Source organism: Talpa europaea, assembly GCF_964194135.1.
Source record: "Talpa europaea genome assembly, chromosome: 5".
In the NCBI taxonomy this organism is placed as follows: Eukaryota; Metazoa; Chordata; class Mammalia; order Eulipotyphla; family Talpidae; genus Talpa; species Talpa europaea.
The window spans coordinates 78,692,545-78,710,394 of NC_140071.1; the positions used below are offsets into that span (position 1 = coordinate 78,692,545).

Consider the following 17,850-nt stretch of genomic DNA (forward strand, 5'->3'; position numbering starts at 1 on the left):
CAAACCACAGTCCTTCAGCTTAGTCATCTTAGCCCTGATATGGTGGCAGAATCATCTATGACCATTATCGGAGATGTGTCTCTTAGACCACCTCTGGAGTTGAGTAGCTTAGGAAGTCAGTTCAATGTAAGTGCAGTGGTTTACTAGGAAAGTGATAATTGATCTCTGCGTCAGAACTCAGTAACTTCAAAAGGATGGGGGTTGAATAATATCCCTGATGCAATAAATGGTTATGCACTTGTCCAAATAGGATGTAGTCAGGTTACCTCTGGGAAATTTAAGGAAAGTTTGCCCAATGCACTTCCATGCTGACTATAGACCCAACATATCAGTCAGCTCATTTTTCTATCACAGGTACCCGTCTCTCATCATTTGTTCCTTTTTCTTTTTCTTTTTTTTAAAGATTTATTTATTTATGCATACAAGAGCTGGGGTACAGGCCAGAGATGCAAGGATGAGAGGATTCACCAGAGACAGAGTGGGGAACAGAACAGGCAGACGGACCAGAGACACTGCTGAGGGGAGCCGCGGGTGAGACAGGAGAGGTCTGCCACACCATGTGGGTTTCTCCCTTGCCAGCTGGGGATCTAACTCGTGCTGCGTATTGATTCATAGTGCAGAGCTTAACCCCTTGCACCACCAGGGAGGCCCAGTCTTTGTATTTTTATTCAGTAAGGAATTTTTTTCCCCAGGGATTTCTACAGAAATGTAATACCAGCTTGGAAAGCTGGGGAATTGGAGTATAAGTTTGGCACATTGATCCCATGAAAAAAAAAATGGGGTTCTGTTAGGAAGAAGGGGTAGCTTGATATTGGGCAAATGAGTCACAATGATGGCTACAAAGACAAGTGTCTTTTACTTGGGGTGGGGATCTTTTTACTATTCTTTATTTTACTTTACTTATTTATACCAATTGTCAAACTTTTCCAAGGTTCAGTTTCTCTGTGCTCTGGTCTCTGGTTTTGTAGAATTTCACAACATATTTTTGTCTTTAGTCATGGTTGCTTTCTCCTTTATCTTTTCCATGCTCTGCCTATTTGTTCAGAAACTGAAAGTAATTTTGGTTTTTGCTACTTTTATTGATACTACATTCCTCTTCAAATACAGCAGCATGTGGGGAGCTTTGATATTTTTTGGGGGCATGATAGTCACTTATCAAGGAGAGAAGGTGTCACACTATTCTTACACTATTGCCTTATTTCCTCTCTGTTTTTGTGCCACCCTAGGTGGTTTTAGGTCCTTGGGCCTTACTCATTCTTGGATATATGGGAAGACATCTTTTGCTGAAAGATTCAGGAGCAGGGTGTTTCTTTTCATGGAGATCTTAAGTAAGAGTGGATAGAAACTTCTAATAGCATGAGCTTGTGGGGTGTGCTATAACAAGGGGATTGTGGGTGACATGGCTTTGTAGGATGTTGGCTCTCTGAAGAGTGATTTTCTGAGTAGAATGTAATAAACATGGTAGGACCCCCACTTACACAAGAGCTCCTGGCTCTTGTGAGGATACTTTTGGCCTCAGGAGAAGGGCTCAGTTTCTGATCCACATAAAAAGGGACTTTCTAAATACCTGTATCCTGTCACTACAGGGTACCGTCAGCTCCTTCTTACTATTAGCAGGATAGGGTGGCTCCAGCATGCTCATGACTGGTAATCTCCATGTTCCCGACACAGGTCATTCAGGCTGCTGATGTCACTGTCCTTTTCTCTGAGAGGATAAAAACAATTCAAGTTTATACAGGTCATAAAATGCCACAGCAACTCAATCAGATGTGTCCTTTCCCATAGTGCTACTTCTTTCACCCAGAAGTCTATTTTCCTTACTCCTGTGTTAAAGCAGAGAGCATACCAGGTTTCACAGTCACTCATAGGCTCCTAATAGCTGTAGGGTTAATGGGATTGGAGAAGGGGGTCAATGGGAATGCCAACTGACTGACAATGCACACCCTGTCCAGTGGAGACCATGGCCAGATGCTGCTTTCCTTGAATTTAGAGCCTCTGGTTGCCAGATCCTCCATTCTGAAAGTCAAATAACAAGAATTTTATGCAAAATCATCCAAATCTTCAATGTTTATAGTTATTAATCCCTCTGCCCTGTCTCTATTTGAAAATATCATATGTATCAAAAAATGATGTGTGAGGAATTCATGTTTGTGCATTTGGTCTAGAGGAAGAATTGGGTCAGCCCAGTCATAGACTCATGAGGAGTGTTAAGTTTCTTTTGGAAGAGGTGGCTTTCCCTGCTCCATTTGAGTGATGGTGCAGAGTGGTGCTCACAGGCTGGCTAAGTGATGCAACAATGCTATTAGTGGTTGACAAAGAGTGATGAGGCAACTAGCTGAATTAACTGAATACCATCAGCTCCAGTGGATACATGTGGTGTGCTCTGCATGTCCTCTTTTTAGGTAACCCACTCTGATGTTTGGGAAGGGAGGATGGCACATGGTTGGTGAGGAGGTACAATTAATTTAATCCTGGCTGTCCAGGGAGGAAGTACTGCCACCTCATCCCTAGACTCCCTCCTCCCCATAGTGGTGGATGCCCTTATGACACTAGGGAGGACTGGACCAGGACAATGGAGGTGAATAAAGTGCAGGAGGATTAGGAATTGCAAAGAGGTTACATTGAGAAATTAAAAGCCCCTGAAGGAATGAGACATTTAAGATTAGGGGCAGGAAAGTCTTTGCCAGGTAAGATTGTTTTCAGTAAGAGAAATACAGCAGAATCTGCACCTTAGCATTTGCACTGTTTTTCAAAATTCAAAATGTCTTAAAAGTCTAGATGTGGAAAATTGGTTAAGTAAATTATGGAACATAAATTAAAGAATATGCAATCATTAAAAATAAGATTTATGAAAGTAATTAGTAATGTGGAAATGTGCTTATTGTTAAAGTGGGGAAGGATGTAGTTTCATGTAGCTTAACACTACAGCAATGCACAATATGTACACAGTGCAGAATAGCGTTCTGAATTGTCACCTATTAAATTCTCATCCAGTGTTATAAATGGCAAACATATGCACAATATTTTCAAAATGTTGTTAGATTAGAATCTATGTGACCATAGCTTAAACATCCAATTTGGTGATAAGTTCTGTTTCATTTCTATTCCTTTTTTTTTCATTCTGGGAAGAAACAAAGTGAGGATAATGAAATAAATAATGTTCTTTTAAGTGTCAATAAGAATGAAAGAAGAAAAAATAAAAAGTTGCATGCTAGGCACATTTTTTCTTCAAATACAGTAGCCAGCCATTCATAATAAACATTTATGTTGGAAACCTCCAACATAAAAAACTCTTCCTGTCCAGTCAAGAAGCATAATGACAAATAGACCATCAAAGGTGGACTGTATAAAAGGTTCAGAGACCGTTACCCCAAGTTTTGGTGCAAAACATACATTTACATTTAAGAAAATATCAAAGACATATATATGAACATGTATGTATATAAAAAAGGTATATTTTATATATACCATTAAATAATTGAGCGGATTGAAAATAGGAAGAGGGATTGTTTTATTTATACACTGAGGAGAAATCAAATACTATTACAGCTTTATTAATATTTATTTAGTAATATTTAAAAAAGCTAATATTACGGTTAATCTTTTTCCCACTTTATTGAGGAAGGAGTGTAAAACACTGTAGTTGGGACCTACATTTAAGGCCTGCACTGAAGACCTTTCAGAGAGAAGGAAGGAATTATGCACTCTGCAATGAGGATGACTGGGTCTCTGCAAACTATAAATAGACATAATGTTTCTCATTTGACTGCTGTTTTTTAAATTACTTTAGTTGATAATCCTGCAGATGGAAGACCATAAAATATCCTAGTTCCCTCCAGCCTTACCTTCAACCTCTGAAAGTTTCAATTGACACAAAAACCCGGTTGAAATTAGTAAAATCATTATACTGATGAGAAAACACTAGGGAGTATGTGACTTTGCCGTGGTCACACAACAGTAACAGAACCAGGATGTGACTACATAAAGCTATTTTGCATGCAATTATTTATTTAAAACAAGAGATTATTTTGTGAAGGAAAAAGAAGAAACCTTCAGTTTTCCTGGTCAGTTATGAAGGTTCATCCCAAATATCAAGTACTTTTTAAGACACTTGCATAATTCCATTTATGGTTTTATAAAGTTAAGAAGTGATTCTGAAGTTTACTGATTCTAATAATAGTTAGACAAAAAGGGTAATGCTCACTTAATAGTCATCTTTACCCCTTAAGTTCAGAAATAATAACAAGCTTTCTAATGATACCAAAGAATATTGTTTTTGAAATCTTCACATGCAGGGTTACTCAAAGCATTTCACACTAATGCTTATATTTGAGAGCTGCACTCTGGTTCCATTCAGAAGGAAATTATTTAAGAACTGAAAAATTTTGTCCCCATCTCCACTCTTCTTATCAGGTAGTTTGATCAAAATTACTTTTATTAAAGAAAACACTGGATTAATGGTATTTAATTTTGCTTTGAGCACAACAAGGTTACAGTCTGGGTGGGTGATTAGCAAGATTCTGTGGCATTAATGGGGATGGGAGGGAAGGAAAGTTGGCATTTGAGTGTATTTTGTTTAGACATCTTCCCTTTAATTCCTGCCATTTGCTTTTTATTTATGTTCTGGTTCTAGCATAAGGTAATATTTAAATCTTTTTCTATTTTTAGAATGCACTCTTAATGAGTAGCAAGTTAAACTGTGGTCTGTAGAACAAAGATTAATGAGTAGGAGAGTACTGTCTGCAGATTCCCACCACTTGATAGTAGAGCAAACATCACCTAATCTGGTGGACCCCTATCATATTAAGGGCATGTAGACTTTTGGTCTTTCCAAATAACAAATGATAATTCAAATTGATCTGATGCCAGTTGTTTGACTGGAGACAGGAGTTACTAAAATATCAACAAATTGATTGCTGGCAGCCAGGCCAGAACATAGTTTCTCACAAATATGTAGTTTTCAGATCTTTCTGTCCTGAGGTTTTCTATATCAAAAGGCACAGATACTACTATAAAAAATAATCTGAAGTTGGACAAACTATCTAAATCTAGGTTTATCAGTCTATCTAGAATTAATTCAGGCGGTCTGGAAATTTCAAAGAAGTAGGGGTTACTCATCAAAAACTTATTGGACATCAGCAATGAACAGTCACTGCTCTGGGAAACTGTAAAAGATACAAACCAAATAATGCCATTACAGTATGATATGATATGGTATGTATTTATTTATTTATTTATTTATTTATTATCATGAACATTCTATTAAGCAACATTATCTATAACATAGTCCAGCCCAGAAAACATTAGAGATCACTCTTACAATAAGGTAGCATAAGCACTCATAATAATAGTCCATTTCTTGGACATAAAATTCCAACTGTGATCATCCTAAGAGATGCAGCATTTCGTGTTGGAGAGGAAGAAGCTCTTTTTCGTAGCCCATTCTACTGTCTTGCTGCCCTGACATTTTGGATTTATTTTACTGTTTTGGCCAGAATTTGTTAAACTTGAATATTGCAAGAAGGCAGGGTTGTCAGAGAGGTGTTTTGATTAATTTACAAAGAATGTTTTAAAATCTTTAGAAACCTATTTGGTGGTAGTGGCAGTGAAGAGTATACTATATTTTGCTAAGGGATTTATCTCATCTTGAGTCATGGTGCTGTTACCTTTCTGATACTCTTTAAGATTCACTGCATTCTTGATGGAAAATGGAAGTGGAAAATTGATGAGGCCATTTGCAGAATAAAGGGGATTGGTTACTATGGCTTTTATACCTGCTTCCTTTCCTTAGTCTAGACAAACTTATTCCTTAATATTTTTTTGCTATGTCCTGCTTGTTCTAATGTAAGATTTAAAAGGACTATGAAAGATGAAATGAATCAAGCTGAATAATGAAAACCAGCAAAAAAAAAAAAATCCATGTTCCAATGAGCTATATTTAATTTTCTCAGTTGAAAACAAATGCCCTGTGCCTTTTAAAGGCAAGTGTTGGATGATGCTGATTAACTAATGGTAGACATTCTAAGGTGAAACTATACATATATCAAGCTAAAATAAATGCAAAAACCAGTAAGTACTAGTGAAATAGATTCTTCAACCCCTTTGTTACATGCTGAAAACCAAAAATATTTTCAACATCAGGCTACTGATGACCGCTAATTAAATATAAAGTCAAAACCCTCAGGAAGTCTTGCCAAGTTTGTGGCAGTTTCAAAGGTTACCACAGTTAGGAAATAGAAGAAAACATAGGGTAAAGAGAGAGCAGTGGATTTTATTAAACTCTAGGTACCATGGGTTTGGCATTAGTGGGTAAGACTATGAATGAGCAGCCATTATTTTTGGACACTGTGCTTCCCAACTGCCAAAAACTAGAGCCAATTTTACTATTCAAGTCTATCTTTAACAAGCTAGACAGATCCTGCTGCAATTCTTGTTTTTCTCTAATTTACCAGTACATTATTATGTAGTTTAGCAAGTGTGAAGAATTAAGTCATTATGTAGTACCAAGTTTATATCATCATAGGAATATAACATGCACATTCTACTTTATGTAGCTCAAGTAATAGGAAATATAATAGGAAAGTTATGGGCAGAGATTTGTTTTTGACAAATTCATGTTCACACTAACTATGGGTTTAGAAATCTTATTGGGCAGGTACCTACAGCAGTTCTTCAATTGGTACTGAGCCATTATACACATGCACAAGTGATATGGCAGAGAATGAAGCAAAAGAGACAGTTGAATGGAGGACAAATGGGAAATCAGAGATGGGATGATGGCATATATCAGGAAGGGGCAATTCTCAGCTTTTCAAAGTAAGTCTTTGCTCTGTAAGAGAGGCCTGCTGGGCAACGGTTTTGTTTTCATGACCGCGGAGTTTGGAAATAACATCTAGAAAGGCCAAATCCTCTACTTCCTTGTGTAGAGATTCTGGAAGACAAAAACAAGATAACATACACTTCTGTTAGGTTCTAGTCTTACTGCATAATCTATCCAAAACATATACCCAAAATGTTTATTTGGGTGAGGCAAAGCTATAAACATCGAACAATTTTGAGCAAAGAGATATAGTAGTTTAAAAATATTTAGGGGATGTTAAAACAAAACAAAGCAGAGAAATGAAAAAAGTTGGTTCAAGATAGCAGAGAAAAATCTTGGTCTCACCTCCCCCTCGCTCCCATTCAGAATGAACTAGCAACTATATATGGAGCAACCCTCAAACAGAAGTGAAGATTGGAAGATCAATCTCTCCACAATGAAAAGTGAAAGATACCATTAGAAAGGGTAGGAAAGGCAAATACACAATTGACAAATGTACAGCAACCCACTTTAGGAAGGGAAATCATAAACATGAAGACTCTGAGGAGTGAAGGGCCTGATTCCCACACTGGGTGCCTCAACCCTGGGAACTGCACCTGAGAGGGGAGAATCCACTTCTAGCTAGGGAAAACAAAGAAGCTTTTGTTAAGAAAGACAGGAGCTAGGGTAATAGAGATCCAGAGACTTAGCACAAAAATATTAATTTGCTTAGATCATATCTGAAGAATTTAAATTAAAACAGCCAATTTATAACTTCATTGAAAAGAATTAAATGCATAGAAAAAACCTAAACATAGGTCAAGAAAGACCTGTACGCTGAAAACTATAATGCATTGTGAAAAGAAATAAAGATAGAAATTGGAATGATAGTCTGTATTCATGGATTGGAAGAATTAACATTGTTAAAATTGTCCTCTTACCTGAAAGCAGTCTATAGATTCAATGCAATCCTTATCAAAATCCAATATCATTTTTCACAGAAATAGAAAACAATACATATATAAAAATTTATATATGTTTGTCATTTTTCACAAAAATAGAAAACAATACTAAAATATATGAACCTATAAAGGATATCTCACAGTTATATACAATCTTGGGGAATGACAAAAGTGGAAATATCACACTCCCCCACTCAAACTATACTACAAAATTATAGTAATTGAAATAGCTTAGTATTGGAATAAAAAGACACACAAATCTATGGCGCAGAACTAACGGTCCAGGAAAAAAACCCACACATAGATGGACAACTAATTTATGACAAAGGAGCCAAGAGCATACAATGGAACGAGAGACGTCTCTATCAAATGGTTCTGGAAACACTGGACATGCATGCAAAAGAATAGAGCTAGACCACTATCTTACACCATACACAAAAACTAATTCAAAATGAGAATATAAGACCTGAACCATACAATATGTAGAAAAAACAGGTGATAAGCTCGCAAACATTGGCCTTAAAGATACCTTTTCACTCTAATGATAAGGGAAATAAAAGCAAAAACAAATGGGATTACTCAAACTAACAGCTGTATAGTGAAAGAAACCACCACAAAAATGAAAAGTCCAGCTATTGACAGGGAGATGTTCACAACTCATAAATCTAGCAAGGGATTGATATAAAAAATATAAAAAGAAAAAAAAACAATATATATTAAGAATGCATACAGCTCAACAAAACAAAAAACCTGTTTATAAAAAGGGCAGAGATTCTGAATAGGCATTTCTTCAAAGACATACAGATGGTCCATAGGCACTTCAAAAAATGTCCAACATCACTTTATTAATAAATAGGAATAAAAACAATGAGAATTTTTTTTCACACTTTTGAGATTGGACTGTATCAGAAAGACAAAAAACAAACAAGTGTTGGTGTGGGTGTAGAGAAAAAGAAATCCTCATTTACCTGAGAAGGTAAATTAATGCAGCTACCCTGGATAACAGTACGAAGGTTCCTCAAATATTATAAAAATAATTACTACATGATTCAGCAATTATATATTTCTAGTTAGCTATATGAAAACGCAAATTGAAAAAGGTGTACACATCCTGGTGTTCATTACAGCATTATTCACAATAGGCAACTTATGGAAATAATTTGTTATTCAATGGATAGTACTCTTAAAAGCCATAAAAAAGATGAAATCTTGCCAGTTGAGACAACATAAATGGATCTTGAGATTATGCTGAAAGACAAATACCACGTAATTTCACTCATATATGGAATATAGAGTAAAAAAGCAAACAGAAAAAACAAAACAAAACAAATAATTAGATTCCAGCAACAGAATTTTTAACTAGGATAAGAGAGAGGAGAAGTGTGTGTGGGTGGGAGAAGTTGCTGAATGGATGGTGATGGATGGTAACTAGATCTGTGGTGGTGGGTGTGGTATGGTATATATGTTTGTCAAAGTGATGAAATTGTAATCCTAAAACAGTGTTGCATACCAAACTTACCTCATAAACAAAATACGAAAAGCTTTACTTGTAACATTACATAAACCAGATGACAAATTCTACAGTCTACTAGTGTTATTATTAAACATAGCTCATTTTATCTACTCAAGGATGAATTATAAACCACTTAATACTATCATCAATTCAAATATGAAGTATGTAATTTATAGAAAAATCTTATGCTTGTTTTCAAACTACTTTTGTGACAAATTCTTTCAATATTTTCTATGACACTAGGTTCCCATTTGGATTTCTTGTACTTTGTGGTTTTCTTGCTCTATTTAACCTCAACACAGGAAAATACAGACTTTTAAGACTCTAAGAACTGCTATATAGGAATACTGAGATCTAAAAGTTTAATGCAATCAGAATTTTTCAAGCTTCTTAAAAAGTTTTTTAAATTGAGATAATATTGACACATACCATTTCAGCTACCCAACAATAATCCAATTATCGACAAGTCAACATTACACTACATTCCTATTTTACTATATATGTAGATGTCTGTAATTCTTGGCCCCCCTTTTCTATTCCCACTCCCAAACCATTTTCCCTCAGTCAACCACAATCTATTCTCTGTTCAGGTTTGTTTTTTCTTTTTCTTTTTTTTTAGATTCCACATGTAAGTGAAATCATATGATATTTGTCTTTTTTTATGTGATTCAGTTAGACTAATACCCTCAAGGTATATCCATGGTGTCACAAATAACAAGTCTTTATTCTTTTTCTACAGCAGATTAGTATTTTATTATATGTATGCATATATACTTGCTGCATTGTATCTCCTTTATCCATTCATCCACTGATGGTCGATTAGTTTGTTTTCATATATTGGCTATTGTGAATGATGCTGCAATGAACACACACACACACACACACACACAATCATTATTTTCCTACTCTGTGATACCCAGAAGAGAAAGTGGAACTACTGTATCATATGGGAGTACCATTTCTAATTTTTTGAGCTATATATTACTTTTTATCATGGCTGCACCAGTTTACATTCCTAAAAAGTACACAAGGGTTCCTTTTACTCAATATCCTTGCAAGCACTGTAATTTTTCTTTTTTTTCTAACAGTCATTCTAATAGGTGTGACGTGATACCTCATTGTGGTCTTGTATGCATTTTCCTGATAGTGATAATGAGAACCTTTATATGTGCCTGCTGGCCACCTATATATCTTCTTTTGGGAATAAAAAATGTCTATTCAGGGCCTCCCCAGTGGCGCAGCGGTTGAGCGCTGTGTTGCGCAGCTGCCCGCAGCCTCTGCAGCGCTGATTCGATCCTTGGCTGATCCCCGGCCACCTGAGGAGGGTCCCACATGGCGCGCAGACCTCTCCTGCCGCCCGCTGCTCCACTCAGCAGTGTGCTTAGGTCCTTCTGCCTGCTCTGCTCCCCGATCTGGCTCTGGTGAATTCTCTCACCCTCCCGCACTTCTGACTGTACCCAGTGCTTGTATAAATAAATAAATAAATCTTTAAAAAAAAAAGTCTATTCAAATCCTCTGTCCATTTTATATTCAGGCTTTTTGTTTTTTCCTATTGAGTTGTGCGAGTCCTTTACATACTTTGGATAGTAGCAGCTTACCAGATATATTATCTGAAAATACATTCTCCCATTCAATATGTTGCCTTTTTATACTAGTGTTAATTTCCTTTGCCATGGAGAAGATTTTTAGTTTGATGTAGTCCCACTGCTTATTTTGTTTTTGGTTTCAGATGTAAAAAAATAACACCACAACGGGCCTCCCCTGGTGGCGCAGCGGTTGCCTGCAGCCTCTGCAGCGCCGGTTCGTTCCCCCGCCGCCAGCAAGGGTCCCACCAAAAAAAAAAAAAAAAAAAAAAATCACATCAACACCAATGTCAAAGAGCTTACCACCTATGATTTCTTCTTATGAAACCATAATGAAAGACTAATTTATTTGACTTAATTTTGTGAATGGTGTGAGTGATAAACTTTCATTCTTTTACACTGGCTGTCCAGTTTCCCCAACACCATCTATTGAAGATATTGTCCTTTCCCCACTGTATATTCTTCTCTCCTTTGTCAACTATTAATTGACCATATTATGCATGGATTAACTTATAGGCTCTTCATTTCATTGAACTACATGTCTGTTTTTATGCCAATACCATGCTGTTCTGACTACTATAATCTGTAAGTATAAAGTTAGGTTACGTGATATCCCTCCAGATTTATTTTTCTTTCTCAAGATTTCTTTGTATTTAGGATCTTTTGTAGTCCCATACACATTTAGGATTGCCTGTTCTATTTCTGTGAAAAATGCCCTTGAAATTTTGATGCATTGATTTGCATACTTCTTTGGATAATATGGGTATTTTAATAATATTAGTTTTTCAAACCGCAAGCATGGATTTTTTTTTAATTTATTTGTGTCTTGATTTCTTTTGTCATCTTGTAGTTTTCATACACCAGTCTTCTACCCCTTTGGTTAATTTATTCCCATGTATTTTTAATTATTATTTTTAATTTTTTTTTAAGATTTATTTATTTATTTATACAAGCACTGGGTATAGTCAGAAGTGCAGGAGGGTGAGAGAATTCACCAGAGCCAGAACAGGGAGCAGAACATACAGACTGATGAAATACACTGCTGAGGGGAGCAGCGGGCAGCAGTAGAGGTCTGCGCGCCATGTGGGACCCTTACCTGGTGGCCGGGGATTGAACCAGTGCTGCAGAGGCTGCAGGCAGCTTCGCAACCCAGCGCTCAACTGTTGTACCACCGGAGAGGCCCTATTTATTATTTTTAATATAATTTAAATGGATTATTTCCTTATTTTCTCATTCTGATAGTTCACTGTTGGTATACAGAAATACAACCAATTTTTGTATATTGATCTTGCATCCTCAAACTTTACTGACTTATTAGTTGTAAAAGATTTTTTTGGTTGAGTCTCTGTGGTTTCCTCTACATGGAATTATATGGTCTACAATAAGGCACTGATTTATCTTTTCTCTTTCAATTTTGATGCCTTATATTTCATTTTCTTGCCTACATCTCTGACCAGGACTTTTGACAATGTATTGATTAAAAGTGGTAAGACTAGGCATCCTTGTCTTTTTCTTGGAAAGCTTTTCCCCATTGAGTACAATGTTAGCTGTGAGCTGTTATATACAGTCTTTACAATGTTGAGGTATATATATTCTCTGTACCACTTTGCTAAGGGTTATGAATGGACACTAATTTTGTCAAATGCCTTTACTGTATCCACTGAGATAATCATGTAAATTTTATTCTTGATTTCTTGATATGGTGTATTGTGTAGGTTGTTTTGCAAATGTCAGACCATTCTTGGTGTAACTGCATTGATCATGGTTTGATCCTTTTAATGTATAATTGAATTTGGTTTGCTAACACTTTGTTAAGGATTTTCACATATATGATTGTCAGGGTTACTGACTGGTAGTTTTCTCCTTTCCTTCCTCCTACCCTGATGTAATTATTTAAAAACATGAGAAAATAACATGTCATGAAACCGCACTTTCCTTGCCCTCTCCTTCCCCTAGCCCCTCCATTCTTCCCTGCCTCCCACCCTTCCTCTCTCTTTCTTTCCTTCCAAAATTATTTAAGTACTATCTTACATCCTTGCTAGTTTTTTGACAATAGAGAATTCACTTTTGATAAAATCTAAAATGTACGTATCCAAAAGAGCAGATTATAAAGCAAAATATAATAATTATACAGAAAAATAACAACATTAATTGTTCTGGGATTAAACATTTTCCTTTGCATTTGTATGTTTTTGGAGACATTATTTAGGAAATAAAACAAACAAACAAAATCCCACATTACTAGATAAACTGTTATTAAAAAGCCACGAGCCCAAGCAGACAAAGTTTGAAACCCAGGCGAGTTCCAGCTAGGGTGATAATACCAAAGCCCAGATTCATAGTATCTTCTTTTTCTTTTTTAAATTTTTATTTATTTATTTAGCATAGAATTGGGGTACAGGCCAGGAGTGCAGGGAGTTGAGAGGATTCTCCAGAGACAGAGTGGGGAAATGAACAGGAAGATTTGCTGAAATACACTGCTAATGGGAGCAGAAGGTGAGACAGGAGAGGTCTGGGGCACTATATATGGGGTTAGCTGACCATTAAGATTTAACTTGTAGGGCCTCCCTGGCGGCACAATGGGTTAAGATGCAACCTATGAAGCTATCTGCAACCTCTGCAGCATGAGTTCGATCCCCAGCCGGCCAGGGTGCAACCCACATGGATGCAGACCTCACCTGACTCACCCGCTGCTCCCCTCAGCAGTGTACTTCAGTCAATCTGCCTGTTCTGTTCCCCACTTGTCTCTGGTCAATACTCTCTCAGACCCTCCTCCCCACACCTCTGGCCTGACCCCAGCTCTTGAATGCATAAATAAATAAATCTTTTAAAAAAAAAGACTTGGGCCTCCCCTGGTGGCGCAGCGGTTGAGCGCTGGGCTGCGAGGCTGCCCGCAGCTTCTGCAGCACCAGTTCGTTCCCCAGCCACTGGCAAGGGTCCCACGGGAAAAAAAAAAAAAAAAAAAAGACTTAACTTGTAGGTCAATCTTTTAAAATTCATTACTGGAATGCTCTAACTTGATAACCTCAATGTACTTAAAGTTTAACAGATTTATATGAATACACAACAGCAAAATGGCACTAGCAACACTGTTTTGGAATTGCTATAAAATGAAATAACCATTTTGTAGCTATAAAACACACTAGAAATAAAACATAAGACACAAGAATCTAGAAATCCTATAATAACAAAAAAAAATCTGATCAGATTAATCACTTTATTTTCACTGTTTTCTGACCTTTGTTCATTTTCAGTTTTTACCATAAATCTATTTGTTTCATGGATCAAGAAGAAGAAATTTTTTTCTCGAAAAGATACTAACATTAACGTGCACGGAGCGATGTCTGATGGTCTGGCTTTTCCATTTAAGTACTCTGCAGAGTTGGAAAGGTTCACCAAACTCCAAACCACTGAAATGAACAAATTTGAATGTGTCCACTCTTGATCTCTTTTTTTAAAGGATTTATACTGATGTAAATGAGACTCAAAACACTCAAGATGCACACTGTCACACCCTAATTGTTAGGACTGCTAGTGGTATTTTATTGAAATAATAATGGCAACACACATTTCTTGTTCCTTAAAAACAGAGCCATTGCTTAAAAAAAAAAAAAAAAAAAAGAAAAGAAATAGAACCACCCCCCAAGAAACCAATACCATCTTTAATCTAAGGTGCTTCTTAGGTAGTTCTGAAAGCCATATGTTCTATTACACTGCAGAATTTTCAGGAGGGGTGAAAACTACAACTAAGATCCAAGAAATAACTAAATCAGAAGAACAAATGCAAACAATATGCTTCCTAGGCTGACTTTGGAGAAATGTAGTTCTTTTCAGTAAGTTTTTTCTAGAAATTTGCATCATGAAACTCATTCACTTACTGGAACCTTGAAATGTTTGAGGAAAGTAAGGAAACCCAATTCTTTAGGGTGAAGAATGAGCAAGATAAGCTCACTATAGTTTAGGCATTCTAACTACACAATGCACACATTTCTTGCAGTCATCTGGAGGGTCACACTGCACAATCCAGTCAACTTCAGGAATATTCAGTTCCCCAGCTGTGTACACAACAATATACCTGAATCTGTACTGCAGAACTGGAAGAATATGGTTGCTTGCTGTTTTTGCTCCTCCCTTCCATGGATGGCCAGGACAGGCAGGTCAATGTAGTTCAGCAACCCTTAGTGGTATTTCATAGATTCACTGGATGAAAAGAAGACCGTTGATTTCTTCTTCCAGTTCTTATAAATGAAAGTAAAGAGCGGAAGCAATCTCTTCTTGGAGGGACAAACAACCACTCTCAAGACCATTCATTTTACCTTTATCTATCTAGCTTTATCATCCTCAACACTTACATACAGCATCTCCTGTACAGAGAAAACCTTTTAGGTCTTCACCTTTCACATTTGTGTGGCTGAAAAAAGCATGGACTCTTTGCATGTTGACACATTTCATAATTTGCTTTAATTCCTCTTAAAATCCAACATCCAAGGTATGATCAGCCTCATTGATCACCAGTCACTGCTAGCTTTTTACACATAAACTCTGGGGTATTCTGCATATGTACAGGAGACTACCTGGTGTATCCACAATGATGTTGATCCCACTAGCAAGTTTCTGTGCTTCAGCAGATCTATAGTGTCGCCCACTATTAACACATGTGTGAAGATGGTGCGTCATTAGCTCCTTAAGAACACCAAAAGTTTGCATGGCCAGTTCCATAGTAGGTGAGAGAATAAGGACTCTTGGTCCATTCCTGGGCATAAACTTTAATTGAACAATGAGTTCAACTGCAGGGATGAGAAATGCTAAGGTTTTTCCAGTCTGCTTTTGCAGCTGCTAGAAGATCACTGCCTTCCAGAAGTATATGATACCTTTATGTTGAATTTTAGACATGTAAAGCCAATTTACTTTACTACCTTACATACGTTCTTGTGGACACGAATAGAGAAGCAAATGAAGTTTTCTTAAAAAGTGCTTGTGAATCCTTGCAGTAACTCATCTTTCTCATTGCCTGGCTTCTCTACAGTCTTCTGTTCCTTTGGGAGTGTGGAAACCTATTTCTTCAGATTTCTTTCTGTCTTCATATTTTGCTTTTTTGGTGTCAGCCCCAGCACCATCCACCATTGTTCTTTTTTCTTTCTTTCTCCTCTTTGTTTCTGAATTGGAAGACTACTTTGCTCCCCATTAATTAATATGGTAGATTTGGGTGTGTGTGTTTTTTTTTTTTGGCTTTATTCAATAGTTTAATTCACTTATATTTAATGAAATTACTATTATAGTAAGATTTATTTATGCTATTGCATAATTTCTGTGTTTTCTGATATATTCTCTTCCTTTTTCCTGCAATATCTCTTGCACCTTAAGGATTTGACTTACCATTTGTTATTGTTCTTATGTTAAACCCAGAAATTTGCCTTTAAGATTATACTCTTGTTTATTTATATCTATTTGTTTCTTTTGTGTGTGTGTGTGTGCTTTTCTTTTCTTTTTTTTCTTTTTTTTTAAATAATAAATTTTATTTTTATATTCCCCCATACAATTGCAAACCCCCATTCTGACCCCAATCCCTCCCCTCCCACCCCCCACCCCCCAAAAAGTGTCTCTGGTTCATAGTTTTTTGTTGATTTTGATTTTCACTTTCTTATAGTTATTCATTTTCCTGGTCCCTTATTTAAGTTTTCTAGATTCCTGCTATGAGTGAGATCATCCTGTATTTTTCTTTTTCTTTTTGGCTTATTTCGCTGAGCATGATCCCTTCCAGCGCCATCCATGTTGCTGCAAATTGCATGTGTTTATCTTTTTTGAATGCTGAGTAATATTCCATGGTATATATGTACCACATCTTCTTGATCCAGTCATCTATTTTTGGGCATTTGGGCTGTTTGATTTGGGTGTGTTTTTGTTCTTTTACATTTCCTACTATTTCTTTAGACTGTATCTCCATTTGGGGTTTATGACAAGCCTACTTCATACAGTATTAGGGATTTTTAAACTTTTACATTTTTCATTGTTTCTTTAGACATACCTTTTTTATGGGCTTTGACAAGTCCACAGGCAAAGACTGTTTGAAGGATTTTTTTCACTTTTCTACATACCATTGTTTCTTTAGACACATCTCCATTTTGAGTTTCTAGTAGGCTCACCCCCAAAGTCCTTTGTAGCTTTGGATTTTCACTGGCACAATTTGAGGTTATGTTTCTGATCTTTCTTGGGAGTTTCATTGGTAAATGAGACATAGCCTTGGTTAAACACCTTCACCACAGCACCACAGACTAGCTTCTCAGTTTACTGGGTGGCATTACTTTTATACAGGTACTGACCTGTAGTTTTTACTTTTTTATTTTTATTTTTAGTGGTGTCTTTATCTGGTTTTGGAATCATGTTGATAATGGCCTCAAAGAAAGACTTTGCAGCAGTCCCTCCTCTTCTATTCTTTGGAAGAGTTTGAGAAGGATAGTATTAAATCTTCTTTGAATATCTGGTGAAAGACACCCGTGAAGCTGTCTCACCTGAACTTTTATTTTTGGAAAGGCTTTTTGATCACTGATTCAATCACAGTCTATTTTCTATGTCCTCACGGTTCATTCTTAGAAGATTGTATGTTCTTAGAACTTACCCATTTCTACTAGGTTGCTCAATGTGTTGATATATAATTATTCATATTGGTCTCTTATGATCTTCTATTTCTGTTATTGTTTTAACTTTGTTTTCCTTTGAGTCTTTTCACCTTTTTTCCCTGGGTGAGAGTATATTGATTTATCAATTTTGTTTATCTTTTCAAAGAAAATCTCTTAGTGTCATTCATCTTTTCTATACACCTTTTAGTCTCCACTTATTTCCACTCTGACCTGTATTAGAGCATTTGTTCTACTAATACACAACTTCATTTGTTCTGCTTTTTCCTAGTTTCTGGAGGTGTAAAGTTAGGTTGTTTGAGATTTCTTTCCTTGTTTCTTGAGGTACTCCTGTTTCACTGTGAACCTAGCTGTTAGT

The 17,850-nt window shown here is 36.5% G+C and overlaps 1 protein-coding gene across 1 annotated transcript in view; it reads right to left on the bottom strand.

Moving 5' to 3' along the window:
* Positions 1-6,803: 6,803 nt before the first annotated feature.
* Positions 6,804-17,850, bottom strand: part of RAP1GDS1 (Rap1 GTPase-GDP dissociation stimulator 1) — a gene marked incomplete at both ends in the record, with an annotated part of 251,575 nt that continues 240,528 nt past the window's right edge. Inside the window, one exon of the mRNA XM_084232955.1 lies at positions 6,804-6,931. Coding sequence (XP_084089081.1) covers positions 6,804-6,931 — 128 coding nt within the window. The remainder of the gene's footprint in view (positions 6,932-17,850) is intronic.